Below are 22,754 nucleotides of genomic sequence, written 5' to 3' on the forward strand. Positions count from 1 at the left end.
GAGTGAGCCGCTAGTGTTTTTGCCGCTTGTGTTTTTGCTGCTGGCTGAGGGTGAATCACTGGAAACTGGTCATTTTGGCATCGAGGTCTTTTGGTAGTCTCTAAGCGATCTTGGTCTTCTGCCACACATTTCTGTTCTGTAATGCGGCTACACCAATGAGCAGTCGCTCTGAAATCATTGCTGGACTCAGGGTTTGATTTACTGAAGTGTGCATTGCATTTCTGGTGATGACGTAACCCATTCCACCAATATTTGAGGACCCATCCTGATCCTTGCCTCTCAAGACCGGGCCCAATGGCTGCTCCCTGTTCCCATGGTGCACTTGGTCTCGGGCATCATTTTCAAAGCTGATTCCTCCTTCTCTTCTCTCATCAGCTTTTCCACAAACACCCAACTCCCTCGCTGCAGCGCAGTGACTTTACAAGTTAGCCAATGTTATGACGTTTAGCTTGAAAGCAGCTTCGTACTTCATCCTTTTTGCCGGAGGGCCCATTTCTGGTTGTCATTCACCGTGAGGTGGTCTTATTAGTGTGGGTATGTCTTAAACACCCACGCGTCTTCTAGGCAACACGGTCCGTATCGCCTGCTTGATCCCATGCGCCGACTTGTAAGGCGAGTAAAACATGCATTTCTGAGGTGAAAAATTGAGGCCGAATGCGAGTATAGCATTTCTTAGCAGAAAAGGCGGGGTCAACTTACACGCTGACTATAGGCCTAAACCTGATTTTGGTGCTGAGAAAACGGGATCATCTTATACACTGTGATCTTCAGTCCTCGTACTTGAAAAAGATTGAATTACTAATGTTTCGTTATTGAACTGCTACAGTTGCTGTGTCATATCAATCGTGCCCAGTCTTTCCTAATGTCAGTGCCCTTGTTCAAACAGTTAGTGTAGCGGAGAGCAGCTGCTCGTATACTGTGACCTGCAATTCAAAGCAGCAGGGCCTACAGTGGCCAAAGGCTGCTCAGGTACCGGATGTGGGATTGAACTAAGATTACAAGAGGAATAAGCTCCTAATTATGCTGTAGAGATGAGTAGATGTGTCTGATCTATCTTTTGGGAGAATTCAGCCCCCTCTCCCTCCCTGTAGCATTTTACTGGGAAAGTTTTAGCTGTTCTACTGGATAGTCACCGTGTAATATTAATGCAGTCATTTCTAAAGCAGTGCCAACAGTTTGTTTAGTGAAAGCCCTCAGCTGTCACATGTTTCCCAGCTGTTCTTAATCCTAAAACTACATTTGAAAACCAAGAGAAAAAGTATTGGATGATACCACAATGTTTTCTGGCCATTTAAGTGGGAATGCTGGGGCTCTGAGCAGGTTCAGAAAGAGGAGGATGTCTATTTTAGGAGTTGACTAGAACCATCTTCAGTGACTTCACTTCTCAAAGAACGAAGAGGTAAATATTTCTTCCTATGTTTCAAACTGACCATTTAGAAACAAGTTTACACTCCCTGCCCACTAAAATCAGCTTCTCCTGTCCATCTTATGCCCTTCTGAATAGTTCCTGCAAACATTGCAAAATACTTTTTTTTTAAAAAGGTCCAGTAATTTCAAAAATGAAGGATATGAGAGGCCAGCCTGTGCCAATGCTGAGCTCTTTACTCTGTAGCTGAAGGGGATAGCAATCTGTCAGATTTAGCAGCTAGACTGAACAAAACGCATTTCACTCTCACCTCTATCCTGTCAGGATAGTTTTATTCTTTTGCTTATGCTCTTTTTTTCAAAGTGTATAATGTTAAACAAGTTTAGTTACACTTAACATGACCAGTGTCCATCACACGGAGCAGGGTCCTATTTTCCCAAGCACAGAGTGGTTTCCCCGGTAACACCACTGCCCATCAGTGTCAAACTTCAAAATAACCCAGTGTGTTTTCACCTTTACCTGTTCTTCCCACCAATTTAATAAGCGGGGTTGCAGTTGACTGAATGCCGTAGATAACTCCGCAAGCATTGTAGCCGCCAGTGTGCAGGCTGTGAATGGTGAGCTTCCAGCTTTCTCATTCAGAAGGTCACCACTCTTGTCGTGTGTGATCCAGCCCATTGGACCCAGTAAAGGAGCAGCACAGTGAAGCAGATAGTGAATTGACAGCCCCTTTGATACCAGCCTGATCCTCTTTTCCCATCAGTGGAAATGGGGCAAGTGTAAAACTGGGTGCTGAGTCACCTCCCCCAAAACCCCTTGGTCTTAGAGTAAAATGTGTTCCTCAACTGAAAGGCTTCATTGTTTACTAAATTGGTGGAGAAGTGCTGTTCTATAAGGACTAGGTGACCTACATAAAGCCGATTTTGAACTGTCAGCAGAGAACCCATTCTTGTTGGCAGGAAGATGGAGACTTGTTTCCATTCCACCAGCATCAAGAGAACTCTGGACCTTTTCTTGAGCACAAGTGGACAGAGCTGCTCATTTGTACCGAGAAATCGCCATCAGTGTCTAGTAACCGGTGTAGGACCCGATCCACACCATTGAATGAGATCCTGACTGATTCAGCCGAGCACCTCAAAAGGGCAAAATGGTGATACAGGCAGGGTTGGAGTATGAATGGGCCGGTAAGTGCCAACCTCTGATTTCAAAGCCCAGTCAGCCAGCCTCGCTGGGTGAATCGAGTTCAACTTGGCCCTGATATTCTCCAGACACCGCAGGTGTTACTAGCAGCAATGTTAGGTGGGAATCGCGTGGCTGGGGGCATGGCCTATGTACTTTTTTTTGTTTAAAACATGGCTTTTTATTGTATATTTGCTCATTTCTAATATTAATATTTTCTTATTTTGTGTTGGAATTGCCTATCTGTGGACAATGCTGGCTGTGTACATCTGTACTGTACATTCCCTGTTCTCAGCACACTAAAAATTTGATTTTTTTTTTAATAGAGTTTGAAGCTTATTTTTTTGAAGGAAGCCAGTGTTTTGTGATTCATCCGATGGATTGTAACTGCCCTGGAGTCGTCCAGACTCACTCCCATTTTATCACCTTAGAAGCTTCCTTCTACATTCAAATAATTCATTATACATTCTGAAAACTGCAGTATTATCTGAACATATACACAGCCTTTCCTGAAATTCAGTTCAGTAGGGTGTGAAGGAATCCACTTTTTTTAAACCATGAAAATATATGAACTGAAGATTGTAGCGACCTGTCATATGTGCATCTTTACAGTAACGAAGTCTTCCTGTCACTGATTTAATGGGGAGTGAGAACTTAACCTTCTGGCTCATGTTGCCCAAGAAAGTTTGAATTATTTCAAATGTGTTACAACAGTCAGATGTTAATGCGGGGCATCTAAGTGTAAAACAAATTCTCGGCAAGCCCTTAAAAATGGACTGTTCTTTTTACAAATTGATATTTCAATTGTAGTGTTTTGTCAAAATGTATTTAGTCTGTAACTCTGTAGTCTATATAGCTTTCGCTATCATGGGAAACTGCTAAGGAATAAAATGTACTTATTAAATATCAGAGCAGCACTGTATTTATTTTTTGACCCATCACCAAGTTCCAAGTAATGTTAAATTTGACATTTTATTGTCATCCCATTGTGTGTTTCCATTAACAGTTACTGTCGTTTCCAGTCAGACCCTCCCTGCAGCTGCGAAACTTTGCTGAGCTTGGTATAATGGTGAATTCACTCATGGATTGTTTCTGATTTCAAGAATTTTAGTTCCACCTTATTCATCCACTCTCCCCCCCACCCTCCCTCCCTCCCTCCCTCCCTCCCACATTCTGACCTGCAGAAATCTGCTCCCTGGATTTAATTTAAAGCAAACTTATTCTCTCCCAAACTCTCTTCAAAATGGGGGCTGTTACCCCAGTTACACACAAAAGTGACTGATGCCTTTAGTTATAAACAAACCATAAAGGGTAGCAGAAAAAAGGAGGGTATAGCAAAGTTCCCATGTCAAGAGAGACAGTAGGGAAGTTGATTACATCAACAAATGCAGGAGGAAGTTGGTGAAGTTTAATGGAATGTATGCGATCCTTATCCTTAATGATCACCACTTCTGATTTAGTTAAATTGACAAAGTTGCTTGTCCAGCGCACTCTATTCACGCTCTGTGTGGACCACCAGCTTTTGGAAAATCACTTCATTGAGTCAAAATCTCCGGCATTTAAATCCTTACGAAACAAAACTAAAACTGCTTGAAGCCTTCAAATCAATAATATCACTTGAGACATTCTAAATTAGCAAATTTCTACAAAAGTAGAGGCATAAGTAAGCAGTCCTAAAATACAACTTTCAATTTGCAGATCATCAGTTGTGACTTCAGAAAAATTGGGCCTTTTTCATTAGAATAACACAACGATAAAAGTGTTTAAAATTATGAAGGAAAGGAATAGGTTGGCAGATTGGAGCCACCAGTTGGGGGGTCTTTTTAAAAAGAGACTAGGATTTATACAGTGTACTTCCCAACCTCAGGCAACCCCAAAGTACTTCACAACCAATGAAGTTCTTTTGAAGTGTAGTTACAGTTGTCTTGTAGGAAATGCGGCAGTCAAATTGCATATAGCAAGTTCACACCCACAGCGATGAGGTAATGACCGATTAATCTGATTTAGTAATGTTGCTTCTGAAGTAAGTTTTGCCAGGACACCGGAGAGCATCTCTACCCTTCATTGAATAGTGCCTGAGAGGACAGACAGGGCTTGTGTGTAATGGCTTACATCCCAGGATCTTAAAGGACCTGATGGCCTACATCCCAGGGTCTTAAAGGAAGTGGCAGCGGAGATAGTGGATGCATTGGCTATAATATTCCGAAATTCCCTGGATTCTGGAAAGGTTCCAGTGGATTGGATAAATGCTAATATAACGCCCTTATTCAAAAAGGGGGGGAGGCAGAAGGTAGGAAACTATAGACCAGTTAGTTTAATGTCTGTTGTTGGGAAATTGTTGGAATCCATTATTAAGGAAGTAGTAATGAGACATTTGGAAAGTCAAAATGCGATCCATCAGAGTCAGCATGGTTTTATGAAGAGTAAATCGTGTTTGACTAATTTGCTAGAGTCCTTTGAAGATGTGACAAGCAAAGTGGATAATGGGGATCCTGTAGGTGCAGTATATCTGGACTTCCAGAAGGCCTTTGATAAGGTGCCGCACAAAAGATTAATACACAAGATAAGATCACACGGAGTTAGGGGTAATATATTAGCTTGGATAGAGGATTGGCTAACCTACAGAAAGCAGAGAGTTGGGATAAATGGGTCTTTTTCTGGATGGCAAGCTGTAACTAGTGGGGTGTCACATGGTTCGGTCCTTGGGCCCCAACTATTTACATTCTATATTAATGACTTGGATTCAGGGATAGAAGGTACTATAGCTAAATTTGCAGATGACACCAAAATAGGTGGGAAAGTAAGTTGCAAGGAAGGAATAAGAAGTTTACAAATGGATATGGACAGGTTAGGTGAATGGGCCAAAATTTGGCAGATGGAGTTTAACGTGGATAAGTATGAGGTTATCTATTTTGGTCAGAAGAATAAAAAGGTGACTTATTATTTAAATGGAGAGAAGCTTCAGAATGCTTCAGTGCAGAGGGATCTGGGTGTCCTCATGCATGAATCGTTGAAAGCTAGTATGCAGGTACAGCAGGTAATAAGGAAGGCAAATGGAATTTTGGCATTTATTGCTAAAGGAATAGAATATAAAAATAGGGAAGTGTTGTTGCAACTGTACAAGGCATTGGTGAGATCACACCTGGAGTACTGTGCACAGTTTTGGTCCCCTTACTTGAGGAAGGATGTAGTTGCACTGAAGGCAGTTCAGAGGAGGTTCACTAGACTGATTCCAGAGATGCGGGGCTTGTCTTAGGAGGAGAGATTGAGCAGTTTAGGCCTATACTCGCTAGAGTTTAGAAGTATGAGAGGAGATCTGATTGAGATATATAAGATGCTAAAGGGGATAGACAAATTAGACGTGGTGCAGATGTTCCCTTTCTGGGGCATTCTGGAATGAGAAGCCATAGTTTTAGGCTAAGGGGTGGTAGATTTAAATCAAAGGGTCATGAATCTGTGGAATTCATTACCTCAGAGTGCAGTGGATGCCGGGACACTGAATAAATTTGAGGAGGAGATAGACAGATTTTTAATTAGTAACGGGTTGAAAGGTTATGGGGAGAGGGCGGGAAATTGGAGTTGTGGCTGAAATGAGATCAGCCATGATCGTATTGAATGGCGGGGCAGGCTCAAGGGGCTGAATTGCCTACTCCTAGTTCTTGTGTTATAATCAAAATGACAGCCCTTCGTAACACTGCAGCTCTCAGAACTGTATTGCAGCATCGAGGATCAGTGTGGGATTGATACAGGGACATGGGGAGAGAGCGGGACAGTGGGATTAGTTTGGGGATTGATACAGGGCTATGGGGAGAGAGTGGGATTAGTTTGGGATTGATGTAGGGCTATGGGGAAAGAATGGGGCAGTGGGATTAGTTTGGGATTGATACAGGGCTATGGGGAGAGAGTGGGATTAATTTGGGATTGATGTAGGACTATGGGGAAAGAGTGGGGCAGTGGGATTAGTTTGGGATTGATACAGGGCTATGGGGAAAGAGTGGGGCAGTGGGATTAGTTTGGGATTGATACAGGGCTATGGGGAGAGAGTGGGGCAGTGTTCAATTCACATGTATTGATATACTCTGCCAAAACAATACCTATTGAAGCAGGCTATTCAGCCCCATGTTGGCTGTCAGTCTCTTATTATTCTCTTTGCCTTTCCTTTAATTTTTTTCACTTCCCATGAACTTTCTCCATTCAGCCTTGTTCTTGTATTATCAACCTGATATATGTCATACACCCTTTTTCTGTTTCACCTTACTCTATCTCTTTCATCATCCAGGGGCTTTCTTGTCACTTGGCCAACTTTGTATCTATACTGTCACTGCCCCTTTTTATTCCATGGACTTCAACTTGGATGACAAGCCTATTATGGGGCACTTTCTCAAAGGCCTTTTGGAAGTCAGTGTATACCACACCAACTCTGTCAGCTAATCAAAAAACTCAATCAAATTAGTTAAACATAATTTGCCTTTAACAAATCCATGTTGGCTTCAATTAATCCACATTTGTCCAAGTGTCTTAGTTTTGTCCTGGATTATTTTTAAAAGCTTCCCTATCACCAAAGTTAAACTGACTGGCCTTATCCTTACACCTTGTTCAAAAACAGGTGTAACATTTGCAATTCTCCAATCCTCTGGCAGTATCTAGATTGGAAGATTATGGGCAAATTCCACTCACTTCCCTCAGTGACCTTGGATGCATCTCAACCAGACCTGGTAACATATCAATTTTAAGTACAGCCAGTCTATCTAATACCTCCTCTAGCAACTTGTAACCCATCCCATGTCTCAATTGGTGTTCATTTGAGATTGCACATTTTCTGCTTCATCTTACACGTCTGTTTGGCGTCCAAGGAGTTCTGGACTTTGTTGCCCCACCACTCACTCCCCTTTGTAGGGCTGTACCTGATCCATGTCCTCTTTTCAAGGCAGCCCATTGTTCAGTTATAGTTCTGCCCGCCAATCTTTCGTTCCATTTTACCCAGGTCAGATCTGTTCTCACCCCATTGAAGTTGGCCCTCCAACAATTAAGTATTTTTACTCTAGGTTGCTCTTTGTCCTTTTCCACAGACAGATTAAAGCTTATAACACTATGATCACTGTCCCCCGAGACTTGACCCACCTCATTCCCCAGAACCAGATCAGCAACGCCTCCTTACTCATTGGACCAGAAACATACCAAAAAAAATCAAGAAAATTCTCCTGATCACACTCTAGAAATTCTTCCCCCTCTCTGCTCTTTACAAGCCCAGTCTTTATTAGGATAATTGGAGCGTAAAAGTTCCCCATCGTCATTGCTACTTCTCCCCCCCAAATTTCTGGAGCCTCTTAAATTGGCCCTTGATACTATGCAAGTGAGTGTAAGTATCAGTTTGTAAAATTGCAATTGTATATCTGTAATGCACAGGTAGATGTTCACTTCTTTCCTGAGATTGCACTAAACAAAGCCATAAAAAGGCATCAACAGTTCAGGAAAAAAATGATCTGGTAGTTATTAATGTCACAAAGAAAACAGCTCAAAGGGTGAAGAATGCTGGCACTGTGCTAGCCTCTCCTCAAACAGCACAGGCTGCTCACCTGAACTGCAGCAAGCATTAATCTCGGACATGAATGAAGGTTATGTCCCACTTCCTGCATATACGAGGTGTCAGCTGTGCCTCAGTTCATAGCACCCTCGCCTTTGAATCAGAGGGTTGTGGGTTCATGTCCCACTCCCAGAAACCAAGAACTGTGATTGTACTCGAAAGAAGTTGCAATCTGTGACTGTTGGTAACTCGAAAGAGTTTCCTGCATATAAAGTCTCCTATCATAGTCATTACCAACTCCTTAAAACTTACCAGCTTCCCAAAGCCTCTCTACTCCCATACTTTCAGTGATCAAGATCATTGTCAACTACAGTATAAAGTTGTTGCTTCCCTGACATTGGTATTCTTGCGATTGTCCCGATGAGTGCAAGATGAAAAGCTTCAACAAAATGTCTTTTTTCAACAATATGCAATTATCTTTTAGTGCTTCACTACTCCGATAATGCAGAGGGTTGTTGGAACAAGCGACTCCTCTCCATCCACTTAAATGTGATCAAAAGCTATAAAAGCAGCTTCTATCAACATTAACTTCAAGTCACACTGCCTTACGCTCAAAACCCATTACAAGCAATTTAAATGTACCACAGGTTGAAAAACACTTCCATCAGACAAAGGCAGTTAAGACAAGCCAAGGACAAGTTCACTGTGAAATTTTATTACATGAAAGCAATGGAGTACAGAATATTGATGTGCAGATACAATCGGAGCAGAAGCCAATGAACTTGGAGCCACCATTCCCTTTGTCCATCTTCAGAGACACCCAAATTCCTCTTAGCCCAATCAATCTTTCTACTAGATTATTTCAAGGAAAAGGATTGGGGGTGGGGTATGTGGGGCCTCAACTAGAACCACATGGGGACATTCATTCCTACAGAGAAGATCTAAAAGCCTGCAGTGTATCCAGGGATAATTTCCCCCCTCGATACCTATTCAGCTTCCAATCATCCTCCAGATAAGCTCAGTGCATTAGATTCCTATTCTCTGGCCTGCGTGTGTGTTGATAAATACAAACAGAAAATAATTCATTTAGAAAAGGAGGTTTGTAAATAGGATGGAAAAAAAGGCACTTAAAAATTCAGGTACAAGAGAACCATCAGCCGCTCATCACCATTCGGACCAGCTCTGTGAAGGAAAAAAGAGAGGGGAAGTTATATCATTCTGTCAGAGACAAAGCAAGAAAGGTTCCGATTAAAATTGAGAATTTTATGATAAACCAACCCGAAATCCAGGGAAAAAAATTATATGCAAAAGCAGGTTTTGCATATAGACAGACAGCAAAGTGAGGTACATGCAAAACTAGTACAGTATCATCCCAATTTATCATAGCCAGCAATAAGAGGAGTCTGTGCAAAACCTGAACTATTTCTTTCAGGTATTATCATCTTAATTAGAAAAGAACACCTACTCAAAAATAATCTCAAGTCACTGGCTGAAATAGATGGTAAATCGGAACCTTTCAGAACCCCTCTTCCCCCCCACCTCCGCAACTCCAAAGTCTAACTTGCAGAATCTATTGAGCACAGTGGGTCTAGAAGTCAGTTTTCTGGTTTGCACTAACTACAGAAAGGAGCAGGAAACAAAATTGGCAGCTTGACCGTCAGGCTGGCAAAGCCTAGTTGGATAAAAGACTGCAGGCATGTCAATTCACAGCAACACATTAGATACCAAAGGAAGACCATTTTAGCCAAATGATCCCACAATCAGCTGTTGGGAGCATTTGAAGCTCATGTTTGTTGCTAGCTTTGTGTGTTGTTATTGGTTTAGAGTTTTTTCCTCTCATCACCAGGACATACTGAAGCTGTGCAAGAAAGGGGGAAAAAAGGATTTCCACCCCCCAAAAGGGGCCATGGTTATCAGCTGTCCATCTGAAAGGAGTGGGGAAGATAGTGGTGTCTCATTCAAGTAATTTTTGGACAGGAAGAGGATGTCGGAACAATCATTTTATCAAATTCGATATCAGAAGGTACTAGACAGTAAATGTAAAAGGCAAATACTGAATGAGACCAATGCCTGCACAAGATGATCACAATTCAAATGGTTTTCCTTTAGTTGGCTTGGCAGAAATTCAAGTATAGTTAAAGAACCAGAGATAATTCCCCCCTGCCCCACAACACTCCCGCCCCCTCCAAGTGAAACCTAGAAGAAGCCACATGCAGAACATGCCAAAAGGAGAGAAAACAGGTCAATAACTGGCAGGGAGAAAAAAAAGGATGTGTCAAGGTGGCGTACCATGGGCTGCCATTCACCCAGACATGATGTGCCTGACAAAAGCTGTCAAAAAGGAAGAAAAATGTTAAACTAAGTGTTTTAAAAAAAGTAAATGCAGTTTGAATCAAGTATTCGACATGGAGTCATCAAGAAATGCAGCAGGCTTTGGACAGTTTCAAACAGGCCCCAATTAAAAGGATAGCCTTTTTAAGACTCTTCGTTTGAAGTTTGTGTGGGGGAGAAGCTGGGGAACGTTTTGCCCACGTTTTACTGTGACTGTCATTCGAAGCTGGAGAATGGTATATTATCCCAGCCGTCTTCTGTTTTACTTTCAAATCATCACCCAGTATTTCAGCGAGCAAAACGAGCCAGTCACAGAGACTACAAACTCCCAGCTTCAGTCCTGGGTCTTATACAATGTCAGCAGGATGATAGCGGTAACCCTACAATTTGTCCAGTACCCATAGATTGGAGGAGGGAGGGAAGAGGGGAGGGGGGAGAGATACAAGGCAGGGCTCCTGTTCCAAATCATGTGCAACACCTCCTAGGGCACTAGGGACTATTGGGTCCTGACAGGATCAGACCCAAAATAACCTTCAAAACACTTGGGCAGGATTCACAGGTATATAGTGCATCTTTCAGGGAAAGGGATTGCTTTCAGGGAAAGGGATTGACTTTTTTTTTTTAAAAAAGGCCTCAGTCTCAGCCCTATATTAGCTTTAAAACTGCTGGGACATGGTCACAGGGCTATGCTACCGAGTTCTTGACTATACAAGCACAGTGCCCATGCAGACAGAATACAGAGTTAACTTGCACCCTCTGGAAGCACTTGGGAAAGAGGGGCCTATAATGATTCAAATAAATGTACAGTGTGCAGTTTCAAACCTGACCCAAAAGGTTAACTCACTCACTCTCTCCACAGATGCTGCCAGACTTGAGTATTTCCAGCATTTTCTGTTTTTATTTCAGATTTCCAGCATCGGCAGTATTTTGCCCTTGTACTAATGTTAAGGAGATCTGATAGAGGGGTTCAGTGGAACATAAATCAGGAAAACTCTTTCCACTGGTCAGTAACTAGAAGGGAGAGGTTTAAAATCATTGTGAAAGGAGAGGTCAGTAGTTTTTTTGAACATGGAACAAGAGAATTCATCACTTTCAAACAAAAGGGACATGGATAATAAGCATTTTTTAAAAATATATAATTGGAACAGAGAAAAGATAGAATGGGATCAGAAGAGAGCTTTCAGGAGAGTCAGTACAAGCAGAAAGGGCTGAATGGGGAAAGGACAGGGGAGCAGAGGGTAAAACTTTAAAGCAATATTTAAACAAAATTCTAAGTAGTAAAAAAGGCATTGTGGGGTTAAATGTAGGCAGAAATGCTCAGTGTGATGGTAACTGCAGAATGCAACACACTTCCTCTACTGACTGGTAGGGAGGTGGTAGAAGAGAAACAGCTTCAATGAGCTCTTCCTCAAACAGTGCACAATTTTTTCAACATCCGTTCAGAACTTTGGTCAAACATCCCAACCAGGAATAGTATTCTAATCTCCAACACTAACTTGCTTAACTCCCAACAAAGTGGTGGGGGTGGGGGTGGGGATGGGCAGAGGAGGAAAGGAGAGAGAAAGAAAGGGGGAGGGAGGAGAAAGAAGGGAAGGGGAAGAGGAGAGAATTACTCATTTCAGTCTGGTTGTGAAAACACCCAGGGTGATCAATCTATGAAATTGGATCATGAGGTAAAACTCGATAAATGGTACATTTCAGGCCAATAATCAGGAGTCTTCACAAAGTGAATCAGTTCCTGGATAGAGAGGCGAGGATAGACCCTGCAATCGTTTAAAAGAATAGTTTTTTATTTTGCAAATTGATTGAGGAAGCGTCAAAGCTTTCTGGGTGGGTGAACAGTCAAATGGCCTCCCCAATTCGGAAAGAGTTACCATCAGGAACTACGCTTGTGGCATTTCCCCAACTGTTGACACCAAGAAGCTGTGTGGGTCTGTTTGGAGTGAGCTGCTCACTGTTTGCTCTGTCTGGCTTCCGGTCTGCATGGAGTTACAGCCCAAAGCCAATACTTTGGTACTTTCTGGTGCAACAACATCCTGATTTCTGTATAACAATGTCCAAATGAATGAGATATACAGGCACAACAAAAACAAAAGCAACATTAGAACCATTCCATCTGAATCAGCTATCAAAACTGCAGGTAAACATGGAGTACATGGTCTAACCTAGATTATTCTTTAAAGGCAGAGCCTGGCACTTACCCTCATAGTTGATGCAGCCATTGGCATCCTCATGACCAGCCAGCAGAGTCTCCACTTCTTCCTCAGTCATTTTCTCACCTAGAAAACACAGCCGATGATTAAAAAGGCAGATACAACATCTGTCATTCTAAAACCAAAGCTGTAAACACTCCTTAGTCAGCATAAGGTGACAGATCAGTGATCAGGCACAAAGACGGGACAAGCAGATGAGTTTATACAGAATCTCGACAGAAACACTGCCCAGTCAGAGAGAGAAATTAGATGCTGAGCTAAAGGAGATATTAGGAGGGGTGATCAAAGGTTTGGTCAAAGACGGGTTTTCACAAGAGCAGAGGGAATTCAGAAAGAGAGCGTGGGGCTTAGACACTTAAAAGGCATGGCCAATAATGGTGTACAAGAGGGGATAAGAACATGGCCAAGGGTTTCAGCAACAGGTAGGCAAAGACAAGACAGTGTGACGTATCCAAATTTGCTGACGATACAAAGTGTGGGAACACAAGCTGTGAAGATATAGAAACAGGTTAAGTGAAGGAGCAATAAGATGGCCTATGGAGTATAATGTGGGAGAAGTGAGGTCATTCATTTTGGTTGAAAGTACAAGAGCAGAATTTTTTTTTAATATATAAAAAAGCTGTGAAACTTGTAAATGTTGATGTTCAGAGAGACTTGGGTGTGCTCATACAAGGAATAGAGTTAGCATGAAGGTACAGCAATTAGGAAGGCAACTATCAAGCTGGCTTTTATGCAAGGGGATTGGAATACAGGAATAAAGAAACCAACTATGCACATAGTTGTGAGACCACATCTGGAACTGTGTGCAGTTTAGTCTCCACATTTAAGGAAGGATTTGAGACAGTACAGCAAAGATTCACTAGATTGGTCCCTGGGATGAGGGGACTGAGATGAGGAAAATTTTCTTCACTCAAAGAGTTGTAAATCTTTGGAATTCTCTACTCCAGAGGGTTGTGGATGCTCCATTGTTGAATATATTTAAAAGCTGGGATTTGGATCTCTCTGGAGTCCAGGGATATGGGGAATGGGTGGGAAAATAGAATTGAAGCCCAGCATCAGTTATGATTGTATTGAATAGTGGAACTGGCTCGATGGGCTGTGCTCTCAACTCCATTTCTCATGTTCTTGAATGATAACCTGAGAAAGCAGCCACTCCCAGCCATGTATCATTAATTTCCCCATACCTACTGTATCAAGAGTGCAGGCTGAATTATGGGATAAAAGCAAAATACTGTGGATCTGAAATAAAAACAGAAAATGCTGGTAAAACTCAGGCAGGTCTGGCAGCATCTGTGGAGATAGAAACAATTAACGTTTTGAGTCCATGTAACTTCTTCAGAGCTAAAGATAAGCAGAAATGTGATGGATTTTATACTGTCTAAGAGGGGATGGAGCAAGACAGAAGGTCAGGGATAGGTGACAGCTGAGGAGAGATTGACAAAGATATCATGGACACAAGACAAAGGGAGTGTTAATGGTAGTGGTGAAGACTAAAGAAGATGCTGATAGTGGTATTAAGGTAAGATAGCAGAACAAGGGTCAGTGCTCTGAAAGCACAACATGGAACAAGCGAGAGATGGCTCTGTGGGAGGGTTGGAGAAAAAGGATTTTAAAAAAATAAATAAAGTAAATAAAAATTGCATTTAAAAAGGGGTGGAGATAGAGGAGAGAGTTCATGGTCTGAAGTTGTTGAACTCAATGTTAAGTCCAGAAGGATGTAAAATCCCTATCGGAAGATGAGGTACTGTTCCTCCAGTTTGTGTTGGGATTCACTGGAACATTGCAGCAGGCCAAGGACGGACATAGGCCCACATGATAGATAGCATGCCCACACGTCCGTCCTTGGCCTGCTGCAATGTTCCAGTGAAGCTCAACACAAACTGGAGGAACAGTACCCCATCTTCCGATAGGGATTTTACATCCTTCTGGACTTAACATTGAGTTCAACAACTTCAGACCATGAACTCTCTCCTCTATCTTCACCCCCTTTTTAATCCAAGTTTTATTTACTTTTCTTTTATTTATGGTCCAGTTTTTAATCCTTTTTCTCCCAACTATCCCCCCCTCCCCACACAGGACCATCTGTCACTTGTTCCATGTTGTTCTTTCACAGAGTGCTGACCCTTGTTCTGCTATCTTACCTTAATGCCACTATCAGCACCTTGTTTAGTCTTTAACACGCCATGACATCTTTGTCAATCTCTCCTCAGCTGTCACCTATCCCTGACTTTCTACCTTGCTCCACCCACTCAATCCATCACATTTCTACTTCTCTTTAGCACTGGAGTCATATGGACTCGAAACATTAACTCAGTTTCTCTCTCCACAGATGCTGCCAGACCTGCTGAGCTTTAACAGCATTTTCTGTTTTTATTTTAAGTTATGGGGGCTTTTCTGTTGCAGTTGAAATGCATTGGCGTTAGGAATAACTGGTACAGGAGAGTTGGAATGGAATGGAATTCTGGTTAAGTTTGTTCACCTCTGAACCTATGGGGAAACAGGTCTGATCCTTCAATACTAATTCTAAGCAGAAAACTCTCCGATCTGCAGTTTAACAGATCAGATAAAAATAAAGCCTTGTGACATCCTACATAATTTGACATGTCCACAATACATTCAACATTACCAAGAGTGACCAGCACATGGCGTAGCTCAGCACCCATGACTGTGCCATTGCCTTCCTTATCAAAGACACGCAGACCCTCAACAAAGTCCTCAAAGGTTCCTGGTTCCTTGTTTCTCGCAATGTCCTGAAGCTTCGGAAGGAACTGCTCAAAATCCAGAGTTTTCACGTTCATGTCTGAAAAGGAAAAGACAAATTTACTTGTCCCATCTTTGCCCCCAATTAGCTTAGTCACAAACTCCGAAACGGATGAGTTGTTGCTTGGTATGCGATCAGGAGACATGCTGGTGCACAGTCACAAACAGAGAACAAAATACCTATCCAATTACATCAGCAGAACAAAATTTAAGCTCCTGGAACAACCCTTAGAACAAAACAATCAAAAATCGACACACCTACTTGCCGTGGATGAAGTAATTCCCCCCCTTCAAGTATTTATCCAATTCCCCTTTGAAAGTTCCTTTTGAATCTGCTTCCAGCACCCTGTCAGGCAGCAACTTCCACATCATAATTCACTTATATTTTAAAAATTCTAAATATTGACTTTTGTTTTAAAGCCAATTATCTTAATTTGGTGTCCTATCATTACTGACCCTCTCGCCAGTAGATAGGGAGAAACTTTCAAAACCCCATACAATTTTGAAAACCTATTAACCACCGCCTCCCCCTTCACTGTTTGAAGCAGAGCTGCCCCAGTTTGTGTCTCCACACAACAGTTCCCTTGTCCTGAATAAATCTCCTCTGCGCCCTCTCCCAAGGCCTTAACATCCGTTCTTCCCTAACCCTCCCCTAATCACAGCTTACTCCAGTCCTTACCTTCTGGCTTTGGGTTCCCAAGGACTTTCAAGACTTCAGCATTGCATGGGTTCTGGCCAAGAGCACGCAGGAGATCACCAAACTGGCTGTAGCCAATTCTACCTTCACCAATGCGGTCATAGAGGTAAAATGCCTCTTTGAATTCTGCAAAGAAAATAGCTACTTAAAAGGACCGCATGTTTAAAGAGCAAAATTCGGTTTCTGAAAAGCTATGGGGAAAAAGGAGACATTACTAGAAGATTAAAATGCAAGTGATTTAGGACAGTTTTTTTTTTGTTACTGATTCGAGCAGAGACCATATCGACCTCCTATTCCCAAAGGAATAGGAAAACAGGACAGGGCTAATGCACATAGGGGATAGTGACCAACACAGAATGGTTGGGCAAAGCAGACCAATTCTACATTGCAACTGGAGGTAACATATGCCAAGAACAAAGTAACTGGGGAGCCCATTCCACCAACTTCCCCATTCTGGAAGCCATAGCAGCATTTTACCTCGCTACTCTCCACATTCCCCATGTAGGCATGGTTTGTGGAGGGGGCGGGGGGCAGCAATCAGCAAATTAAGGAAGTTGCGTTTATGTGGCTCCTTTCACAGCCTCGGTGTTTTACAATCAGAGGTGACTAGTGTAGTGTAATGAAAAAAAAATTCCAGAAATCCTCAGTGCAGCAGTTAAAGGTTTCAGGTCAATGAAACCAGAAGGGGCACAGACCTGAAATGTGGGGTCAAATTTTTAGACCCCAATGGGAGCAAGCACAGAAATTCGCACAATGACATTGGCCCAGAGTGAATCACTACATGCACGGAATTACAACAGTGCAGGAGGCCATTCAGCCCATTGTATTTGCACCAGCTCTCCGATTGAGCATTCACTTCGTGCCATTTTCCCCATAACTCTGCATTGTTCCTTTTCAAACAAGAGTCTAGCTCCTTTTTAACCTGCCGCCACCACATGGTTAGGCCCCCTGCTGACTTTAACGGACCCCCAGTTTCTGTAAAAGCAGCTAGTTATGTAAATGCTTATTTTATAACCATCTGCTAAATCCAGACTTTGTAGATAAATGTCCAGCCAGGCTTTGAAAGGAAATGAGTTTGTGCACTCTATTTTTTGTCACTAAAGAAATTGATATATATTTTTAACAAATCACCTGTCCCCATGGGCTTTGTACAAATATCAATGTACTCAATAATTCAGATTAATCAGCTGCTGCAAACAAAGCTTCTTAAAGCTGAAGAAAGTCTCTCCCCTCAACAGAATGGCCAAGATACCAGCAACTCATGGGCAACCCCAAGCCATCTGAGGTTAGCAACCCAGAGGAACAAACACACCCTCCCGCCATGGGCAAATAAACACACCCTGATAACTATTCGCAAGTACTGCAAACTGCTGGCAAAAACACTGGGCACACTCAGGTTAGGCAGAATCTGGGGAAGAGAGAAACAGAGCTGGTGTTTCAGGTTGGTCAATTCTCACCAGAACAGGAAGAACTTTGAGATGTAGCAAGTTTTAAAGCAAGCATCCTGTTATTTTAATTCACCACCCCACTTCAGCCTCAGCTTCCTACACTGTTCAAAAATGAAGTTGAAGTTGGAGGAACAGCACCTAATCTTTCAATTAGGCACTTTACAGCCTTTCAGACCATATTCACTGCCCCCTTTTGTTAAACCCCCCAGAAGGCAGCAACTACTGGTAATGATTCTGCTGCTTCCATTCACACCTCTATACCCACCTTTTGTTTCTTCACTTGCCTCATTACCATCTGCTTTTGCCTCCAACCATCATCCCTTTTCTCACTTACTCTCTCCTGCCTGCCACCCAGAGCTTTCCTGGTTTTCTCCCCCACCTCTCCTTCACTAGCTTAACACCTCTTCCACCTCAGAAGATTTTTAAAAATTCTTTCATGGGATGTGGGCTTTGCTGGCAAAGCCTGCATTTGTTGCCCATCCCTAATTGCCCTTGAACTGAAGATTTCAGAGGGCAGTTTTCACATTGCTGTGGGTCTGGAGTCATATGTAGTAAGGACAGATTTCCTTACCAGAGGGGCAGATGGGTTTTTATGACAATCAATGATGGTTTCATGGTCACCATTACCGAGACTAGTTTTCAATTCCAGATTTATTCATGGATTCAAATGCTACCAGCTGCTACCATGGTGGGATTTTAGCCCATGTCCCAGAGCATTAGCCTGGGCCTCAGGGTTACTAGTCCAATGACATTACCATTATGCCACCATCTCCCCATAACTTTTCCCAGCTCTGATGGAAGATCATCGGCCTGAAACATTAACTCGTTTCTCTCCACAGATGCTGTCAGACCTGCTGAGCACTTCCAAAATTCTCATTATTTTTATTTCAGGATGAATTACCTCCCTGCCAAATGAAAGTAAAACAATCATTCCACAAGCACAAATAACCACAAGCAAATATATTGTCATGGCAATAATGGAGGTCTGGCTCAAAGGAGGACAGGACAGAGTTCTAAATGTTCCTGGATACAAGGGGTTCAGGAAAGAAAGGTAGAGGAGTGGCTGTTATGGTTAATTAGTGCTGGAGAGGTCAAGGACAGAAGCTATTGGTTACAGCCAAGAAATAGGGGTACCATTACATTGCTGGGTGTAGTCTATAAGCCACCAACTAGTAGGAAAGATGTAGAGGAACACATTTTAAAGAAAATCACATGGGAGGTGTTAAAACTAGAGTAATTATAGTGGAGGGCTTCCCAATATAAACTGGGAGAGTAACAGTGTAAAGGGCAGAGAGTGGGGGAAAGTTTTTGGAAGAACGTTCGGAAGAATTTTCTTGATCGACCCGTTTCCAGTCCAATGAAGAAGGAGGCATTGCTGGTCTGGTTCTGGGGAATGAGGTGGGCCATGTGATTTAAGTGTCAGTGGAGGAAGATTTAAGAGACAGTGATCATTGTATCATAAGGTTTAGTTTGGTCACGGAAAAGGACAAGGAGCATTCCCGAGTAAAAATGAATTGGAGGAGGGCCAACTTCAATGTGGGAGAGAACAGATCTGGCCCAGATAAATTGGAGAGATCGACAGCGAGACTGTAACTAGACAGTAGACTGCCTTTAAAACAGGAGATAGATCAGGAACATTCCTACGAAGGCAAGTGGTACAGCATAAAAAAACATCCAGAGCTCCCTGGATGACTAAAGAGATAAAGAGCATGATAAAAAAAAAAGTGTGCACGATCTCAGGTTGATAATACAAGCGAGAACCAGGCTGAATATAGCAAATTCAGAGAAGTCAAAAAAGGAAGAGAGGCAAAGAGAAGAGGAGACTGGCAGCTAACATAAAAGGGAATCCAAAAAAGTTTTCTACAGTCACATAAATAGTTAAAAGGTAGAAGAGGAAGGAGCGGCCAATTAGAGACCAAAAAGGGGATCTACTCATGGAGGCAGAGGTCGTGACTCAGGTACTAAATGAGTTCTTTGCATCATCTTTACCAAGGAAGATGCTGCCAAAATCCTAGTGAAAAAGGAGGGAGTTGAGACACTTGATGGGTTAAAAATTGATAGAGGTATTAGAAAGGCTGGCTGTATCTGAAATTGGTACATCACCAGGTCTGAATGATTGCATCCAAGGATAACGGGGGAAGTGAAGGACAGAAATTGCAGAGGCACTGACCATAATCTTCCAATACTCCTTAGATACAGGGATGGTGCCAGAGAACTGAAGAACTGCAAACATTACACCCATTTTTGAACAAGGTGTAAGGATAAGCCAAGCAGCTGCAGGCTAGTCAGTTTAACCTCAGTGATGGGGAAGCTTTAAGAAAATGATAATCCAGGACAAAATTAAGTCTCTTGGACAAGTGTGAATTAATTAAGGAAAGCCAACATGGCCTCACTATGGGAAAATCGTGTTTAGCTAACTTGATTTGAGCCTTTTGATGTGAGACAGAGACACAGAGAGATTTGATGTAGTGTACACAGACTTCCAAAAGGCTTTTGATAAAGTCAAGTTGGAATAAAAAGGGACCATGGCAGCATAGATACAAAGTTGGCCAAGTGACAAGAAACAGGGCAGTGGTGAATGGTTGTTTCTCCAGCTGGAGGAAGGCATACAGTGGGATTCCTGGGGGCAGGGGGTTGGGAAAGAGGTTGGTATTAGGACCACTGCTTTTCTTGATCTATATTAATGAAAGACTTGATGTTACAATTATGGGGTTTGTAGGATTATTATCTTTTGATAATGTGACCCGTTCTGAAGTCTGCCTGACAGTAAACAGCGGATCATTTTATTGTTAAGAGATCAAAGGAAGGTTTAACTTGTTTTACTGAGATGATACATGGTATTTATACTTGGAGACAATGGCAGCAGTGAGTTTACCAGGAGTAGACTTCGAGTCTCCCAAAGTCCCAGAAAGGTGTTATAGGTATCAAATTGTAAATAGTTGTGCTGTAAACCATACATTTAGTTTGAAGACAAAAATGAGCTGGGATCAAAGATAGCTAATTATCATTTCTACCTGGGTGCAAAGTTAATGTGTTTCACGTTGTGCAGGGGAAAGAGGGCAGAGGACACCATTTTTGAGCTAAGGTTACAGGCTTCTCTAGAGGTTGTGTGCGGTCAGCACAGAGAAATGGCTGCTGGATTTTGCAAGCTACCAGAGCAAATTGCAGGAAGGAGATGGCCTCGAGTTGAAGAGGTGCATCCTGCAGCCTTTTACAGATCCCAGGAGATCTGTTCTGGCACAGCCAAGGAGCAGAATCATCAGTACAGGCTTTACTGCTGGCTGTGGATTTAAGGAACTCTCCAAGAACTGAGGAAAGCATTTGGGGACGGTCACTTTTAGTTAGCACTTGGTAAAACAGGAACCCATGGGAAGCTGGGAGCAAAGGTGGGCTGTTTGCTACAAGAACTGTAATTCCATGGGAGGATGTGATGAGAGTTAATTATAATAGGGGAACTATAGTTTCAAGTATTGGGAGGACGTGATGAGAGATAATTATAATAGGGGAACTATAGTTTCAAGTATTAATTGCATACAAAAAGTAGTGTTTTAAAGTCATTTGTTATAATAAAACTTAAAAACATGAAATCTTGATGTCTTTCTTTCAGCTATTAACGAAGTCATTGATCTCTACAAAGATTGTAACATTGGGCGTATAGGGCACAATTTCAAACTTTGCAGATGACTAAACTTGGAACTAGTTGCTGAATTATGAGGAGTCTGGAAGAGTAGATAGGGTGATACCGTTCCCACTGGAAGGATCGAGAACCAAAGGACACCAAATTAAAAGGTAATTGGCAAACATTAGCAGGAGGGAAAGACTTTCTTTTTAAAAACAGTTAGGATGTGGAATGCACTGCCTGACAGTGGGGTGGAGGTAGACTCAATCAAGGCATGGGGGAAATTAGAAATAAAAACTACAGAACTATAGGGGGGGGGGAGTGGGACTGAGTTGCTCTTAGACACGACAAGCCCTCTTCTCTAATGTGACCATTTAATGAATGATTCATGAGTTGAATACTGTATAAATGCTGCATAAAGACTCCTGGTTTCAGCTTTCAGGCTGCAGTTTTTCTGCATTATTGAAGTTATGAATAATAAAAAGGAGTAACAGAATGGATAAAGGGGCAATGAGAAAGACTGGGGAGCAGGAGCGAGCTGAACTTGCTGCTTCCTCCCCCCCTGGGTGTAGGCAGGAGGCGGTTGGAGGGAATGAAGGCTGGGCCTTGCAGTCTGAGCAATGTGCTGAGCATTTCTCCTTATTTGGAGGGAGTTGGTGCTATCAGCCTGGGGGAGGGAGCGGAGCGGAAAGGCGCGGTTTCCGGCCTCTGCAGCCAGTCAAGTGGGTAAAAGGCCAGAGGAGCCCGGGGGTGGGGGGGGGGTGAAAAGCAGCGAGAGAGGCCGAGGCTGTCCTGGGCCTTGAGGCTGAGATGAGAGGCTCCCTCCCTATTCCCCAGGCGGAGGAGGAAGTTCAGGCTCGAGACAAAGTGGATTTAGTAACTGCAGCTAAAACTCATCCAACAAAAGATACAAACTTACCCGCGATCTGATCCTCTGTAAAGTCACACTGCGAAAAGAAAGAGCAACATTAACAGCGGATAAAGAGCTGTCCTCACTCACTCACTCCCTCTTACTCTCCCCTCACTCACCATCTTGCTCGGCCGCCACTCTCACACTCAGCGCCGCTCCCTCTCGCTCTTTCTCTTTGTGATGTTCCTACCGGAGATTGACAGCTGTCCTCCTCCAATCAGAGGGGCGCACCCTTCTTACCTCCCGCCCACAGTCGCCGGGCCTTCCAATCAGCGACGCCCTCGCCGCGAGCCTCCCACTGGCCAATAGGAGGCAGGAATGCCTGGCATCCCTCTGATCTCATCCTTGCCCCAGAGCAGACACAGTGCGGAAGTGCAGAGGGCAGGTCAGCCCGGATAACACCCAAACTGCAGGAAACACTCAGCAGCTCAGGCAGCACCTGGGATGAGAGAGACAAAGCTCAGGTTTCAGGTCGATGGCCTTGGGTCAGAATTAGAAGATATGAGAGATCAACAAGTTTTCAGCAAGTGGAGAGAGAGGGAAAAAGAATAGAAGAACAGAACAGAAAGTTCTGTCATAGGGTGGAGGGCAGGAGGGATTAAATAATGATGCAAGGCAAATAATGTGATACTTGGAAACAAGTATAGAAAAAAACTTCAGTGTACTGTGTAAACGGTTGAAACGAAATAGAGGGGAAGGAGGCATTA

General features: G+C 42.9%; 1 protein-coding gene across 2 annotated transcripts; it reads right to left on the reverse strand.

The window, feature by feature from the left end:
• Positions 1 to 8,763: 8,763 nt before the first annotated feature.
• On the reverse strand, positions 8,764 to 22,465 carry LOC144672668 (myosin light polypeptide 6-like). Of its 2 annotated transcripts, XM_078534550.1 has the most exons (7): positions 22,167 to 22,297; positions 22,057 to 22,084; positions 16,053 to 16,196; positions 15,240 to 15,413; positions 12,602 to 12,679; positions 10,359 to 10,400; positions 8,764 to 9,251 (listed from the first exon to the last, which is right to left on the reverse strand). In XM_078534550.1, the coding sequence occupies exons 1-6, from the start codon at positions 22,167 to 22,169 to the stop codon at positions 10,372 to 10,374; spliced, it is 456 nt and encodes a 151-aa protein (XP_078390676.1). In that variant the 5' UTR covers positions 22,170 to 22,297; the 3' UTR covers positions 8,764 to 9,251; positions 10,359 to 10,371. The 2 variants fall into 2 exon arrangements, with proteins under 2 accessions (XP_078390676.1, XP_078390675.1); XM_078534549.1 differs by lacking the exon at positions 10,359 to 10,400 and having other exon boundaries at positions 22,167 to 22,465.
• Positions 22,466 to 22,754: the final 289 nt, after the last annotated feature.

This window comes from Cetorhinus maximus, chromosome X (genome assembly GCF_964194155.1).
Source record: "Cetorhinus maximus chromosome X, sCetMax3.hap1.1, whole genome shotgun sequence".
Taxonomy (NCBI): Eukaryota; Metazoa; Chordata; class Chondrichthyes; order Lamniformes; family Cetorhinidae; genus Cetorhinus; species Cetorhinus maximus.